The 17,547-nt window shown below is 43.3% G+C and overlaps 1 protein-coding gene across 1 annotated transcript; it reads right to left on the reverse strand.

The window, feature by feature from the left end:
- Positions 1-234: 234 nt before the first annotated feature.
- On the reverse strand, positions 235-17,474 carry adgrg4b (adhesion G protein-coupled receptor G4b). The gene is made up of 27 exons (XM_036933249.2): positions 17,361-17,474; positions 16,699-16,775; positions 15,330-15,971; positions 13,451-13,548; positions 13,263-13,327; positions 13,106-13,136; positions 12,923-12,960; positions 12,569-12,717; positions 12,238-12,342; positions 11,773-11,849; positions 11,610-11,674; positions 10,122-10,270; positions 9,781-9,910; positions 8,211-8,311; positions 7,905-8,109; positions 7,419-7,587; positions 7,125-7,265; positions 6,896-7,021; positions 6,744-6,789; positions 6,492-6,595; positions 6,255-6,376; positions 5,768-6,036; positions 5,524-5,629; positions 4,734-5,017; positions 4,356-4,457; positions 893-1,048; positions 235-758 (listed from the first exon to the last, which is right to left on the reverse strand). The coding sequence occupies exons 2-27, from the start codon at positions 16,766-16,768 to the stop codon at positions 604-606; spliced, it is 3,705 nt and encodes a 1,234-aa protein (XP_036789144.2). The 5' UTR covers positions 16,769-16,775; positions 17,361-17,474; the 3' UTR covers positions 235-603.
- Between the last annotated feature and the right edge of the window lie 73 nt (positions 17,475-17,547).

The raw sequence follows: 17,547 nt of genomic DNA on the forward strand, positions 1-17,547 counted from the left end.
TCGGTCTGCTTACCACTGTATTCTCACATGGACAGATTCTGACAGGTGTGGAGCCTCTCACTTCGAAACTTGCTCTCTGCCCGTGCATATAATGCATGGCAGCAGGGGGCAGTAGAGAGCACCACCCGTTAACCACAGATCAATAAAATCTCCCATCCCAACTTTTCAGGCACATACTGGTATTTTTCATCTCGCATAAAACTTTGATACACAAATATTAATATTAAAAAAAGATTGCAGCCAATGTCATTTATTGTCTGTTTTGCACACATGCATACTAGTCTAATTTCTCACACCTTCAGTACAATAAATAGATCAGTGAAGATGGACAGGACATCCTTCATCAGATAGATCATCACAAAGAACTTCATTTTTAATTTGCTCCAAAGTAGAAATGAAAAACACCATTCATATTGTGTCCTAAATGTTGCTTTATCAGACATGTGCATTCATGTCCCAGATTGAGGTCAAAGCGAAAGCTGCCTTGTTACACAGAACCAAGCCTGGTCTGATATCTCAGATTGCACAAGTTACAATCTTTGTTTCTCTATTCATTCATTTAACACAAATGAAGGTGTTCCTCCTTGCCGTATTTCAAAGGTCTTAAGGAATGGGTAGCCGGTGTCTTGGGTGAGATCCGTCTTGCCAAGAGGGCCCCTCGCAGTGCCCCTCCTCTGGGAAAGAGGCACTCTTGTGAGGTAGAGGAGTGGAGTTGCGTTGGACAAGTGGTAGTGTCAAGTTATTCTCATACACAAGGTCTGCCGAAAACAAGCAGAAAATATATTTCTACACCAGGCGCTCGAGCTCAAATCACTCATTATAACGTCATCACAGGAGTCATAGAATAATTCAAAATCAGAATAGTTCTTCCTTCAAAAAAATGGGATCTCACCCAAGTTAGGTCTTCTGATGGAGACCTGTCGTTGACTGGAGTCGGAGGAGGCCGAGGTGCTTTCTGTGGCACTGGACTTGATGGACCTCACTGAGGGCATGCGCACCAGAAGGTTAGGTCTGGATTTGGCACCAACTGTAAAAGTCTGGCTCCACTCTGAATAACAAGACAAATTACACATCCATAACTTTAGATTTTCAGGATCAACATAATCCATACAGTACCAATCCAAAGTTTGGACACACCTCATTTCAGGGTTTTTCTTTATTTTTAGTATTTTCTACATTGTAGAATAATAGTGAAGACATCAAAACTATGTAATAACACGTGCAATCATGTTGTAAACATATACATATTTTAGATTTTAGATTCTTCAAAGTAGCCCCCCTTAGTCTTTGACAGCTTTGCACACAGCTTTGCATTATCTCAACCAGCTTCATGATGTAGTCACCTGGAATGCATTTCAATTAACAGGTGTGCCTTGTTAAAAGTTAACTTGTGGAATTTATTTCCTTCTTAATGCGTTTGAGCCAATCAGTTGTGTTGTGACAAGGTAGCAGGGGTATACAGAAGACTTGCTTGGGCCAAGAAACATTAGACCGGTGGAAATATGTCCTTTGGTCTGATGAATCCAAATTTGAGATTGTTGGTTGCAACCGCCATGAGACGCAGAGTAGATGAACGGATGATCTCCGCATGTGTGGTTCCCACCATAAAGCATGGAGGAGGAGGTGTGATGGTGTGGGGATGCTTTGCTGGTGACAGTCTGTGATTTGTTTAGAATTGAAGGGACACTTAACCAGCATGGCAACCACAGCATTTTGCAGTGATACGCCATCCCATCTGTTTTGGGCTTAGTGGGACTATCATTTGTTTTTCAACAGGAGAATGACCCAACACATCTCCAGGCTGTGTAAGGGCTATTTGACCAAGAAGGAGAGGGATGGAGTGCTGCATCAGATGACCTGGCCTCCATAATCACCCAACATCAACCCAATTGTGATGGTTTGGGATGAGTTGGATCACAGAGTTAAGGAAAAGCAACCAATAAGTACTCAGCATATGTGAGAATCCTTCAAGACTGTTGGAAAAGCATTACAGGTGACGCTGGTTGAGAGCATGTCACGTTCTGACCTTAGTTCCTTTATTATGTCTTTGTGTTAGTTTGGTCAGGGCGTGAGTTGGGGTGGGTAGTCTATGTTCTTTTTCTTTTTTTTGTATTTCTGTGTTTGGCCTGGTATGGTTCTCAATCAGAGGCAGCTGTCGATCGTTGTCCCTGATTGAGAATCATACTTAGGTAGCCTGTTTTCCCCATTTTGGTTGTGGGTGATTATTTTCCCTGTCTGTGTTTGCTCCATACGGGACTGTGTCGGCTTCCATTTATTCTCTTGTTTTCTGTGTTCAGTTATATTTCATTAAAATTACATTATGAACACTTACCACGCTGCGCATTGGTCCGATCCTTCCTACTCCTCCTTAGAGGAGGACGAAAACCGTCACAGAGCATGCCAAGAGTGTGCAAAGCTGTCATCAAGGCAAAGGGTGGCTACTTTTAAGAATCTCAAAAATAAAATATGTTTTGATTTGTTTAACACTTTTTTTGGTTCTACATGATTCCATATGTGTTCTTTCATAGTTTTGATGTCTTCACTATTATTCTACAGTGTAGAAAATAGTAAAAATTGAGAAAAACCCTTGAATGAGTAGGTTTGTCCTAACTTTGACTGGTACTGTATATACAGTGCCTTGCGAAAGTATTCGGCCCCCTTGAACTTTGCAACCTTTTGCCACATTTCAGGCTTCAAACATAAAGATATAAAACTATTCTTTTGTGAAGAATCAACAACAAGTGGGACACAATCATGAAGTGGAATGACATTTATTGGATATTTCAAACCTTTTTAACAAATCAAAAACTGAAAAATTGGGCGTGCAAAATTATTCAGCCCCCTTAAGTTAATACTTTGTAGCGCCACCTTTTGCTGCGATTACAGCTGTAAGTCGCTTGGGGTATATCTCTATCAGTTTTGCACATCGAGATACTGAAATTTTTTCCCATTCCTCCTTGCAAAACAGCTCGAGCTCAGTGAGGTTGGATGGGGAGCATTTGTGAACAGCAGTTTTCAGTTCTTTCCACAGATTCTCGATTGGATTCAGGTCTGGACTTTGACTTGGCCATTCTAACACCTGGATGTGTTTATTTTTGAACTATTCCATTGTAGATTTTGCTTTATGTTTTGGATCATTGTCTTGTTGGAAGACAAATCTCCGTCCCAGTCTCAGGTCTTTTGCAGACTCCATCAGGTTTTCTTACAGAATGGTCCTGTATTTGGCTCCATCCATCTTCCCATCAATTTTAACCATCTTCCCTGTCCCTGCTGAAGAAAAGCAGGCCCAAACCATGATGCTGCCACCACCATGTTTGACAGTGGGGATGGTGTGTTCAGCTGTGTTGCTTTTACGCCAAACATAACATTTTGCATTGTTGCCAAAAAGTTAAATTTTGGTTTCATCTGACCAGAGCACCTTCTTCCACATGTTTGGTGTGTCTCCCAGGTGGCTTGTGGCAAACTTTAAACAACACTTTTTATGGATATCTTTAAGAAATGGCTTTCTTCTTGCCACTCTTCCATAAAGGCCAGATTTGTGCAATATACGACTGATTGTTGTCCTATGGACAGAGTCTCCCACCTCAGCTGTAGATCTCTGCAGTTCATCCAGAGTGATCATGGGCCTCTTGGCTGCATCTCTGATCAGTCTTCTCCTTGTATGAGCTGAAAGTTTAGAGGGACGGCCAGGTCTTGGTAGATTTGCAGTGGTCTGATACTCCTTCCATTTCAATATTATCGCTTGCACAGTGCTCCTTGGGATGTTAAAAGCTTGGGAAATCTTTTTGTATCCAAATCCGGCTTTAAACTTCTTCACAACAGTATCTCGGACCTGCCTGGTGTGTTCCTTGTTCTTCATGATGCTCTCTGCGCTTTTAACGGACCTCTGAGACTATCACAGTGCAGGTGCATTTATACGGAGACTTGATTACACACAGGTGGATTGTATTTATCATCATTAGTCATTTAGGTCAACATTGAGATCCTCACTGAACTTCTGGAGAGAGTTTGCTGCACTGAAAGTAAAGGGGCTGAATAATTTTGCACGTCCAATTTTTCAGTTTTTGATTTGTTAAAAAAGTTTGAAATATCCAATAAATGTCGTTCCACTTCATGATTGTGTCCCACTTGTTGTTGATTCTTCACAAAAAAATACAGTTTTATATCTTTATGTTTGAAGCCTGAAATGTGGCAAAAGGTCGCAAAGTTCAAGGGGGCCGAATACTTTCGCAAGGCACTGTATATATACATATATATATATATAAAAATGAACATTTGTTTTATTTAATCAAACATTAATTACATTTCTGATTTGGGTGGTTATATTACAGTATATTGATATGTGGTTGCATTACCAGAGTAGTCTTGGAGTCTGAAGCGGCCAAAGCACAAATGGATTCTCCATTGTTTTCTCACATTCTCCTTCATCAGACAATGGAACAGAAATATAAAGAACCCTAAAACACACCAGTGACACTGGCATCAGGTTTATACCCTCTATACATTACACCCTATGATAGGCTAGTGCGACATCTTGGCAATTCCATTTTTGTTCTACTTACCCAGAGTCAGATGAACTCATGGATACCATTTTCACGTCTCTGCGTGCAGTTTGAAGGAAGTTTAAGGTCATTTCTGGAGCCATTGCTAACTAGCGTTAGCGCCATGACTGGAAGTCTACAGGAACAGCTAGCATGCTTTAAACAAATAAACGCCTGGCAGCAGTCACTCACCTTGCAGACTGTTGAGGACACAGAAGAGGTAGAGGAATGGAACCTTGGCTGGCCCCCAGGCGAAGAAAGCCACAGTCCAGGTGAGACCCAGCAGGAAGGTGAGACTGGAAACCCCCTTCAGGTCCTGCAGAAGGAGGCCGCTGTGGATGCCAGCTGGCTGATTGACCCGCATGTGGCGGATCTGGATCAGGACCACCACGAAGATAGCCATGTTGCACAGCATCACTAGCAGAATGTAGCCCACCACAGACACATAGAAAGCCACTTCATCCTGGATCCAGCAGCTGATAATAGGATAGAGGGACTTTATCTACACATCTTGGATAACAACCTCAGTCCAGAATCCAGGGGTGTAACTTTCACTGGGGACTGGGGGGGAACATGTCTCGTATTCCCCCCCCCCATTCTGAAATTGCATTTTTGTCCCCCCCCCAGTTTTAACATAGGAATGTGATACAAAACGAGGCGCGGTGTACTTTAGGACCAGGTACCAGGCCTCTGAGCTGTTTGGAGTGTTTATCTGACTGGAAGGAAAAATACAAATATAGATATATATGTCCCCCCCACTTCTAAAACCAAAGTTGCCCCCCTGCCAGAATCTACAATACCCAGACTTTAGTACCACACAATGATCATTCATGATCTACACGTAGCCCAACATAACTGTCGAAAGTTTTGAATTGACATTGAGTGTCAGATACATGTCATTCAGGGTCAGAAAAAGGTGCTGTTCATCTAATGATAGTGACATGGAACAATCAAAGTACAACAGGATGAATCTAATACTTACAACGCCTCGGAGTTATCTAGTGGTTCCATGGACTCACTGCCGAGGGAGCTGCCGTAGGACTCTCTCTTCACAACCAGAACTACGCAGCATATGGCCAGAGGGATTCCTGCGAGAGGGGAGGAAGATGGAGAAGTAGAACACGTGATATGGTTCAACTGATAAGACTAAGGGGAAATACAGATAACTGTAGTTAAAAAAAATATAGCATTTCGCTATTGTTCTAATTGAACAAAGTTAATCTCACCCCATCCTAGGGAGCAGAACTTGAGGATGTATGAGGGCACATAAACATTGAAGACTTTGACCAAGGCAAAGTACATGTGCACAGCCTCCAGGCCCATCCAAGTGAAAGAGGCCAGTAGGAAATAGTGCAATGCGGAAGCCACCGCCACACAAAGCCCATAGCTGCCAAAGGAGGAGAGCCAGGAGTTGACCAGGAAAACCATGTTGAGCCCCAGCAGCGCCAGAGACAAGTTAATGAGGATCTTGGATGGGTAGTCTCTGCGGAGCTTCCTGTGAGGGAAAATGGGGGTATGTGAGATTGAGAGAAAGCTGAGAAGGCAAAATTTGAGCAGATGGTTTAAAGTACATGAAAAAAAAGGAGGCTGTGGAAAGAACACTGTAAGCCACTTTACAAAACGCACAAAGACGATACAGTGTGAAAGCAGGAAGACGGTGCCACTCCAAAAACTGAAGGTGCAGAGTGTAGATGTAACTGAATTGATTCTTACTCAAATGCTGTGTATGTCAACACAGTGATTCCCAGGAAGACGGAGGACACACCGCAGCCCAGATGAGTGATGATGGTCAGAATTTCCTCATTTGGTATGTCGATTTGAGTCCTGGATACATCCTACAGTACGAGGGAGGATCGTGGCGTAGAGGAGAACATCGTGGTGAGGACAAAGCTTGTGTACCGTTTTAATGCAAGGTAACCACCCTTGGTGCATTTCAAAGAGGCTCATTACCAGAAGTACTCCAAAATGAGTGAGGTGGTCACACAGGCATGTGGTATAGTCAGCACTGGTGTTGTGCTTCCTGCATCCATGCTGTTCCCATCCTCCCCTTCCTTCTGTAGTAAAATACAATATTTATCTACCCCATGCCTCCTCTGTACCCCACACACACACACTACACAGATCAACTCGGAGTACACACTTTCCAAAATATTAGGATTTCATTTGCTGGATTATTCCTCTGCGGTTTATAATAGGACCCACCATTTTGATTGAAGTTCCAGTAGACACACTGCACCTCCTTGCCAAGCTTCAAGAGAACATCCAATTAGATCAGGCAGCAAAAATATGGGTTTGATTGATCATTTTACAAGTGATTGTTCAGTTGATTTCTTGTCAGGAAGTGTTCCACATACTGGATTGGACGTCAAGTGATGTAGTGTCACCTCTACATCCTCCTCTAGGTCCTTGATGGGGCCACTGGCATTGGTGACACTGGCTGAGACCACATAAGTGTTCAGGATCTTCCCATCCGGGTTGTTCTGAAATTTTAAAGCACACAAGACCGGCGATTTAATTCTATCCAATAATACAGTGCCGCTCTGACATAATAAAGGCAGCCCTGCAGGGGTACAACTTGGTTACCATGAAGAGAGTTGGGACTCCATAAAACTGAAACTGAACCCGCGGCTGGGCTCCACTGTGTTGAGGAAATCTGTACTTCAAGGCTGAGGGTAGGGAGATGAATGCAACAGTCCCTTTGAACGGATCCTTGTTGATATAAATCTACAACACCAAGATTAAGGCCAGGATCAGAACAATGCCATCTTAATATCAATGACTGTACAGATGGGTAAAATGGAGGGGTTATATCACCTAGTGTTTAGAAGCACAACTCTGGGGAATCATTTTAATGTTTGGCAATGAATTAGCGCTAACCTCGGGGTTTAGGCCCTCTGCAGCAGACGAGACGCCAAAAGTGAGGACCTGAAACTGGCCCCGGTCTACGTCCACCACGGAGATTGCCATCGCAGAAGTAACCAAAGTATAATTTGTCTGGTCAAAACAAGACATCTTGTCGCCAACCATCTCCGTAATGTCCAGTATTCTGCAGAGCAAAGAGCAGGGGGAAAAGTTGAGGACACAGTAAATATTGATAGCAGAACGTACAGGAAAATGAGAGAGAACACGTTATCCATTTGTACAGCATCAATAGTCCAGGGCTACGTTCCATTATCCATACTAACATTAGCCCAAACATTCCTTCATTCTAATTGGTAGGCTAGTATGGATCCTAGATCGGATCCCAGGCGTATCTCGTACGACCGTGTGGTTTTGAGGAAGCCTCCTCCTGATCACCCCTCCATTTCTTTAACCACCTGATCTGTGTGGGTGGGATGAGTGGAACAGAGAGAAAACACCCACTGGTTGGTGACATGCTGCAGGTAGCTCTTAGACTCCAAGATGTCTGAGATGATGTTGATGATAGCTTCGCCCAGAGGTGGGGTCATACAGCTGATGAAAACAATGTTTTTGAGTTTCTTCAGAATGGTGCTCAGTTCAGTGCAGTTGAGGTCTGGATGGTCTTTCAGCAGGCCCTCTATCATCTCCACCACATCCATAGCATTCTCTGAAAACACAAAAAGTACAATGCATTGGTTATTATGGTCACAGACAGTGTGCGTAACCCCAAATGGACGCAGTAGAACTACCCAGGTGAAGTCAACTCACCAGGAGTGACATCAATGTTGTCTAGGTCTGGAATGGTCTCAACCACAAACGGGCACTGGTGCAGATCTGGGACGCCCCAATGGATTGGAAAACCCAACAGACTGTCAGCAGGACAGGTGTGTCAGGCGTCATCCACCCATGGTCAAACAGATGACAGACAGAAATATCAAAGTCAATGAGTATAATATACACTGAACAAAAATCTAAACAACATGTAAAGGGTTGGTCCCATGTTTCATGAGCAGAAATAAAAAAAATCCCGGACATTTTTCATACGCACAAAAAGCTTATTTCTCTCAAATGTTGTGCACAAATGTTATATCCCTGTTAGTGAGCATGTATCCTTTGCCAAGATAATCCACCCACCTGACAGGTGTGGCATATTAAGAAGCTGATTAAACAGCATGATCATTACACAGGTGCACCTTGTGCAGGGGACCATAAAAGGCCACTTTAAAATGTGCAGTTTTGTCACACAATACAATGCCATAGATGTATCAAGTTTTGAGTGAGCGTGCAATTGGCATGCTGACTGGAGGAGTGTCCACCAGAGCTGTTGCCAGAGAACTGAATGTTAATTTCTCTACCATAAGCTGCCTCCAATGGCATTTTAGAGAATATATATATATATATTTGTTCTTCCAGTTTCGTCGCAGGAGTAAAATAATCCTGCGGCAGGAGGATTTGATTATTCTCAAAGAAGTGCTAATTTGTAACGGGAAATTAGTTTTGATAGGCTATGGTAGGCTATAGTTTAGGTGTAGCTTCCGTCTGCATTTCAGGTATGTCGTAGTGGAGACCAATATATATTTTGTGTTATTAAGCTACAATATATAAAACAACGTCGTTGATGTGTTTGGATGCATTTCAGATACATTTTTGTTCATTTGACTTTTGCAGTAGTAGGATTTACACTAGTAGGACATGTATTCTGCCTGGTGCTTTAGCGTTTCAGCGAGTGAGAGAGAAAGAGAACTGCAGGCTTTCATAAAATGTATCTACATCACAATTTGAGTTTCCCGTAGCGCAGGAAAATTCTCAGTGACAATGAAGTGATCAAATTAGGATACCACATATGTAATTTGACGTGTTTCATCCCTACACATATTTATTGTTATGGAGGCAAACAGGTCTCTCAGAGACAAACACTATCACGTCCCTCGCAAACAGTATTTAACACCCATAATAAAATTGATCATGGTTATAATTTAAATATTAACTCTGCTTATTATCTATAGCAGATTAATGCTTTTATTGCAGGACATATTCCAGATGTACAGTCATCAATTGATTTAGTCATAATTGTTCAATGCAAATAGCCCTATTCTAATGTTAAAGAGAGACAGCTTGGTCATTATGTTGCAGACAGCACATTGTCTCTGACAACAAGATGAAATTGGCTATAAAATCAATGAGCCAGAAACGATAAACCTCTACAACTCAAGTTGTTCACTGAGAGACACCATTTGAGACCACAAGAGCCCTTTATACGTTGGAAATTTTCATGACCTTGCATAACATACTAACTACATTATGTACTACAATGTTCTAGCTTGACAGCTTGTCTCACCAGAGCCTGCTAGCTGTCTTGCTGGTGTCTCCCTGACATGGCAGCGTGGCAGTCCGGGGGGCCCAGGTGCCTGGCCACACAAACAGGCCCTGTCTGGTCTGGTGTCGGTGCTCAGGACAACTCCCTGGCGCTTGGGGGAACAAGGAAGACAAGCCATCAACTCCTGCACAATTCACAGGGACAAAGGGTGTATTTTCAAATCATTCACATCAAAACGAATGCAATTGTTGTCCTGGTTCTTAGACCCCTAAACCTCTTTTGCTCTTGTCTAGACAGCACCAGAGTCCATTCAATTTCCGTTTTTCATGGGTCTTGTTTCACATCAACAAAGTGAAACTGACGTATATGACGGATGTTAATGTCGTTGGACTTGTTTTCCATGGTTATAGTGCCATTGGTGTATGTCCTCTCCAGGAGGGTACGGATCCGTGTCCTTGTCTCCTCTTGACTTGATGACGTTGTCACCCGCATCTGGAATCGACAGCCGTGTCTGTGGATGGATGGGGAAACATTACATACATCTGGAATCGACAGCCGTGTCTGTGGATGGATGGAGAAACATTACATACATCTGGAATCGACAGCCGTGTCTGTGGATGGATGGGGAAACATTACATACATCTGGAATCGGCAGCCGTGTCTGTGGATGGATGGGGAAACATTACATACATCTGGAATCGACAGCCGTGTCTGTGGATGGATGGGGAAACATTACATACATCTGGAATCGACAGCCGTGTCTGTGGATGGATGGGGAAACATTACATACATCTGGAATCGACAGCCGTGTCTGTGGATGGATGGGGAAATATTACATACATCTGGAATCGGCAGCCGTGTCTGTGGATGGATGGGGAAACATTACATACATCTGGAATCGACAGCCGTGTCTGTGGATGGATGGGGAAACATTACATACATCTGGAATCGGCAGCCGTGTCTGTGGATGGATGGGGAAATATTACATACATCTGGAATCGGCAGCCGTGTCTGTGGATGGATGGGGAAATATTACATACATCTGGAATCGGCAGCCGTGTCTGTGGATGGATGGGGAAACATTACATACATCTGTGCGCCAAACTACTTGCTCCTTAAGTTAAATCATACATATGGCTCACTCCCATTTCATCATAAACGACATGCGGTGTCTTGTTGTCTTCAGTGTATGTCTGGCTTTTGGGGTATTCTTTTGTATGATCATACCTTGACGTTTTGAGCAAGGAAGGCTGTAAGAAAGAATTACACTGTTTAGTGGTTACAGACCTTGAATATTTGAGCAGAAACAGTAGTGGAAGGTCAAAGCAGTTTTTATTTTGAAAAGGAATATGTTAACCTCTCGCAATTACATGTATTGCTGCCTCAACTCATAATTTGAATGTCCTGCCGATACCTAACCCACTCAACCGTGTTTGATCGTGGAGATGGATGCTGCACACTGAAAGATAGAACACCTACTGATTAAATTGATACTCTGCGTATCAGTTTTTTCTTAAAAGGCCCAATTCAGCCATTTTTATCTCAGTATCAGATCATTTCTGAGTAACAATTATCTACCATTCTGTAATAGGTTCCCATTAAAATTGTCAAAGGAAAAAATCACTTTTACAGTGTTAGTTTCGTCAGCTCTTTTAGAATATGATACAAAACACAGGACATTTTATATGTTTTACTGCACTGGGCCTTTAAGAGGGTCAAATTAAGAGCTCACTAAATCCCACAAATGGAATTATGGGAGATTTTATCTTGCTCTTAATTCGAACCTCATAGGCCCAGTGCATTCAAAATGCAGTTTTTCCTGTATTAGTGAGTGTTTTTCTGATACATACCTGTATGCCTTTCCCAAAAGGTGGAAGGTCAGAACAGACATCTCATCAGGTAGAGTGACATGCAGCTGAAATTGTCAGAGAACAGGCAGTGTGAGAGGAAACCTGGGTTCATCAGGAAATCAAGGATTTGAATGAAGAAAAGCTGTCCTTTCAGGCTACATACCCAGGTAATGATTGTCAGTTCCGGATGGATACAGAACCCAGTAAGGGTCACGTTCACATCAACTTCAAAATATATGTCTGTGATGAAAGACAACATTAAGTAGTTTAACACTGAGAGTGTGAGATATTTGAAACCAATATACGTATTTCAGGCCAGATATGATATCACATGCTGTAATTAGTTTGGTTGTGTCACACACTGACCATAGAGAGCCCTCTGGGTGTTTTTTGTCAGGGTGTGTCCAGGTTTTTTTTCTAGTATTGTTATTTCTATGTCGGTGTATTTGTATGGTTCCCAATTACAGGCCGCTGATTATCGTTGGCTCTAATTGGGGATCAGGTTGTCCCCTTTGTAATAAAGTATGTGGAACTCTACGCACGCTGCGCCTTGGTCCGCTCATTATGTATACGACGAACGTGACAGGTTGTGGTTGGATCATTTCCTGAAACAGAAGAGGGCACTAACCTGAGAGTTCGCCACCAGTCGTGACAATAAGGTCTGTGGCTGTGTCAGAAGAGGTTCCAGTGGCCATGACAATGGGAGGATTGACTGTGGCAGGGGGGAAGTCCTCTGGGGAAAGAAACAATCCCTCTCATCATCACAGTGGAACCATGGACCTGCATTGGCATCACTCTTCTATATCATATATAGGGCCAGGAATCTGTCCTGCTGGCCATGTGACCAGGAACAACTCTGGGCCTAATCATTCAGTAACCGTTCTTCCCCAGTTGGCTACTCTTTAGTTATGACTTTTTCTCCAGAGGTGGGATTCCTTTTGGAATGGTTTGTGACTTACCTACAGCGTTCACTTGGATGCTCTTGGGGTTAGCCATTAGCGTGAGATATCCGACGTTGTGAGGTGTGTTCAGCAACTGAGAGACCTGTTTCTGCACTGTACTGACATCAGAGCTGGGGATCACGTTGAGGTGGACCAGGCAGTCAAAGCTGTGTGGTGAATACAGCAATTATCAAACCACAACAAGGGCAAGTCCTTTTATTCCCAAACCTATAGCTTCAATCAGCTCCTGGACATGTTAAACAGTGTGTATATTTTTGTGTTCATTTCTGCCAATTGTAGTGTCACAGAGACCATTCAAAAAAAAGGGAAACTCAAAACTTATGAACGCCACCAGAATAATGCCTTTCTTACCGGTTTGCATCAAATTCAGCCCGCAATATTGGTTTGTCCTGGGGAATTGAAATTGTAGTACATGCTATATCATCTGTTCTCTAAAAACGTTGCACGGATTATCATCAGAGTAAATGTATATGTAACTATCACGTTATTGTTGTTACTGTGTAGTATCGTCATTCCGTCAAGTTCAACACTTACATGGGCCTCGTCCTCATATGTCTCACCGACACTGTCAAAAGTGTGAAATAGCTTGTGTTGGTGATTGCAATTGAGATGAAAAGATTATTGATGAGAATATTACATGCATAAATCCATGATACACCTGTACTCATTTTGTATTTTGGACTTTCCTTACCTGGTTGACACAGACACAGAGACTCTGTACAAATGATATTTGTTGGATGGTAATATGTGTCTGAGCTGCAAGGACATAAAGGTAATGTAGACATTCAAATTGAGAACACTGCATGTGCTGAGTCATCTCGGAAACATTTAAAACACTGTGCAACAAACAGTAAGTGAAATGTGACCCCATTAGCTTACCCATTTCTGTGCAAGGTCTCTGGCTTTGTATACGTCTGTACTGTTTCCATCGTAGCAGATGATGGCGATCTTGACTTTAAGTTCGTACAAAGACCAGGCTGACACAAATTAGGAAAATGATGGCATTGATCAGTAGCAATGTATAACAGACAAAGCATTACCTTGGTGTTTAGCCCATTTACCTTCTGATTTGTAGCTAACGCTACTTAACTTACCTATAAATCTACACTGAACAAAAATATAAACGCAACATGCAACCATTTCTTCGATTTTACTGAGTTACAGTTCATATAAAGAAATCAGTCAATTGAAATTTAAATTGATTAGGTCCTAATCTATGAATTTCACATGACTGAGAATACAGATATACATCTGTTAGTCACAGATATTTTAAGAAAAATGTAGGATCAGAAAACCTGTCAGTATCTGGTGTGACCACCATTTGCCTCATGCAGCGCAGCACATCTTCGCATGTTGATCAGGCTGTTGACTGTGGCCTGCGGAATGTTGTCCCACTCGTGTTCGTACACGTCGATCCAGAGCATCCCACACATGCTCATTGGGTGACACATCTGGTGAGTATGCAGGCCATGGAAGAACTAGGACATTCAGCTTCCAGGAATTGTGGATAGATCCTTGTGACATGGAGCCGTGCATGTCATGCTGAAACATGAGGCGATGGCGGCGGATGAATGGCACGACAATGGGCCTCGGGATCTCGTCAGGGTAACTCTGTGCATTCAAATTGCCATCGATAAAATGGAATTGTGTTCGTTGTCCGTAGCTTATGCCTACCCATACCATAACCCCACCATGGGGCACTCTGTTCACAACGTTGACATCAGCAAACCGCATCGCCCACATGGCGCCATACGTCTGCCATCTGCTCGGTACAGTTGAAACCGGGATTCATCCATGAAGAGGGCACTACTCCAGTGTGCCAGTGGCCATTGAAGGTGAGCATTTGCCCACTAAAGTTGGTTACGACAGCAAACTACAGTCAGGTCAAGACCCTGGTGAAGACGACGAGCACGCAGGTGAGCATCACTGAGATGGTTTCTGACAGTTTTGCGCCGCAATTCTTTGGTTGTGCGAACCTACAATTTCATCAGGCCGTGTTGGACATACTGCCAAATTCTCTGAAATGACGTTGGAGGCGTCTTATGGAACAGAAATTAACATTAAATTATCTGGCAACAACTCTGGTGGACATTCCTGCTGTCAGCATGCCAATTGCACGCTCCCTTAAAATTTGAGACATCTATGGCATTGTGTTGTATTACAAAATTGCACATTTTATAGTGGGGTTTTATTGTCCCCAGCACAAGGTGCATCTGTGTAATGATCATGCTATTTAATCAGCTTCTTGATATGCGGATAAATGCAAGGAAAGGATTTAAATGCTTTAAAAGGATAAATGCTTTAAAAGGATAAATGCACATTAACAGGGATGTAATCAAATCAACATTTGAGAGAAATAAGCTTTTTGTGTGTATGGAACATTTCCAGGATCTTCTATTTCTACACATGAAACATGGGAATAACACTTTACATGTTGCCTTTATATTTTTGTTCAGTGTACTTAATACAATGTTAAAGGACCATCTCTAACAACATGAAAACATCTGCAGTAAGCTTTGATGTTTAACAAGTTTAATTATGCACCCTGTGTGTGCGCCATTAAAATGGGTTCACAAGATCAATATTTTCCAGTCACGTAACAGGAACAGGAGATGAGGCCGCCAGAGACGTGGAAACATGACAAAAAAGGCTGCTCATTAAAGCGAACACCAATCAGTTTTTCCATAGAGAATGACATTCAATATACATTTATAGACAATCAAAATGTATATAAAATGTTAATGGTTTCCTGCCTCACCACACTGTAGATGGGAGTCTGGGACTGGAGGGCAGCTCAGGGTAAGCCAGTCAACAGCATCCCAGCGCACCTCATCCCCCTCTGTGCAGCTCAGGTCCGACACCTGTTCAGGGGTGCGTGCCTGCCCCCACACGCGGAACAGAGAAACACTCCCATTGAGGTTGGTACCGTTTTCCACATGCATCTCCCCTTGGATGAAGTAGTGGGAGACACCCAGGGTGAGCGTGCCGTGCGGGGCCAGCCTGCAGCAGGACGGGGACAGGGGGGATTCGTTAGCATGGGCTGTAACATCCACACTGGTCCCATTGACGTAGAGGGCTGGCTGGTGAGAAGCCCCAGACCAGGTTATACAGACGTAGTGCCAGTGGCCCAGGGGGAGGTGGAGGGGGGCTGACCACCTCATCCCAAACAGCCAGGTGTGGACCAGGCCCTCCTGACCCGCCAGGCCCAGCTCAGCCTGCAGCCCGTCAGGGTGGCGGTACATGAAGGCTGTCCAGGCTGGTGTGCTGATGTGCCGCTGGAGGTGAACACACACGCTGAGCTCCTCCAGGGCAGGGATGGAGAGGTCCGGACTCAGCTGCCAGTAACTGCACTCCCCTGTGAAGTCAGCCATCTTCCCCCACAAGCTCACGCTGGAACATTCTGGTGTACACAGGGTAAATGGGCCACTGTCAACAGGCACATTTGGATTTTGTTATCTTCTACACTGAGTGTACAAAACATTAGGAACACCTTCCTAATATTGAGTTGCACCCCCCTTTTCGCCAAGGTGTCGGAAGCATTCCTACAGGGATGCTGGCCCATGTTGACTCCAATGCTTCCCGCAGTTGTGTCAAGTTGACTGGATGTCCTTTGGGTGGTGGACCATTCTTGACACACACGGGAAACTGTTGAGCGTGAAAAACCAAGCAGCGTTGCATTTATTGACACACTCAAACCGTTGTGCCTGGCACCTACTACCATACCCCGTTCAAAGGCACTTAAATCTTTTGTCTTGCCCATTCACGCTCTGAATGGCACACATACACATTCCATGTCACAATTGTCTCCAGGCTTAAAAATCCTTCTTTAACCGGTCTGCTCCCCCTCATCTACACTGACTGAAGTGGATTTAACAAGTAACATCAATAAGGGATCATACTGTAGCGTTCACCTGGATTCACCTGGTCAGTTTATGTCATGGAAAGAGCAGGTGTTCCTAATATTTTGTCCACTCCGTGTACATCTCCAATATTAACTTACACATCTTACAGATACAGTGTCTCTCAGAGGATTGGCTACGTGTGGCGTGTTATTGATCAGTTGTGTGTGTTATTGAGTGTGAGTAAAGAGTGCTGAGTGCTGTGCAGTGCTGTGGCCAGCTGCTAACCTGGATCCCGGCGAGAGCCACAGCTTAGTAGAGACAGGCTGAGAAGGAGGAGTGTCTCACTGAACTTCATCACGGCTCTGAAATAAACACAAATAAGAATAAGACCCGTTCTCAAGCTTTTGCTCTGATGTTTTATCTATCGGTATAATGTCTTTTCTTTGAAGATCATATTTTGTAGGACAAAATGTGGTTCTCTGTAGTATCAATCTATCACTGTATAAGCTTTACATTTGTGTGAACACTTTACAGGGCGGTTGTCAAGACTGCTATTATCCGACACGATACAATATCAAAGCAAATGTAGCTACCCAATTACACTTTGTTCATGTGTTCGCATATTTTCTTTCTATTATATTGCTTCCACTGTCAAAGCCTTTCTAGTCCGTCGAGGGACGGTTGAATTTAATTCCAAATGAGACTGACAATATTCACAGTAATGAACATTTATAATAATCCCAACAGAATTATGGACAATCATAAAAGATGACAATGTAGGACATGAACGGGAGATGACATTAAGATTCAAATGAAATGGAGTTGGAAATTGATTTTCTCAACAGAGAACAGAGTTTAAAACATCACTTTACACTTTACCGCTGTGTAAACCATCGTCTTAAAGTACATTTTAAAAGGTCAGTAATATAAATGGTAAATTGACTTACCAAATCATTAGAAGGCATACAACTGACTGCAGAGGGTCCTGATATGTAGTAGCCTATTGTATGGCGTTATTAAGCATCGTCTCTATCCCTGGATGGATGTTTTCTAGTGTCAGTGAGACCTGTAGGTGTACACACATGGAAAACCCCGACCTGACTGTCGCTCCACCCCCCCCCCCCCCCCCCCCCC

The sequence above is a fragment of the Oncorhynchus mykiss genome, chromosome 10 (genome assembly GCF_057628025.1).
Source record: "Oncorhynchus mykiss isolate SJ-2025 chromosome 10, ASM5762802v1, whole genome shotgun sequence".
Classification (NCBI taxonomy): Eukaryota; Metazoa; Chordata; class Actinopteri; order Salmoniformes; family Salmonidae; genus Oncorhynchus; species Oncorhynchus mykiss.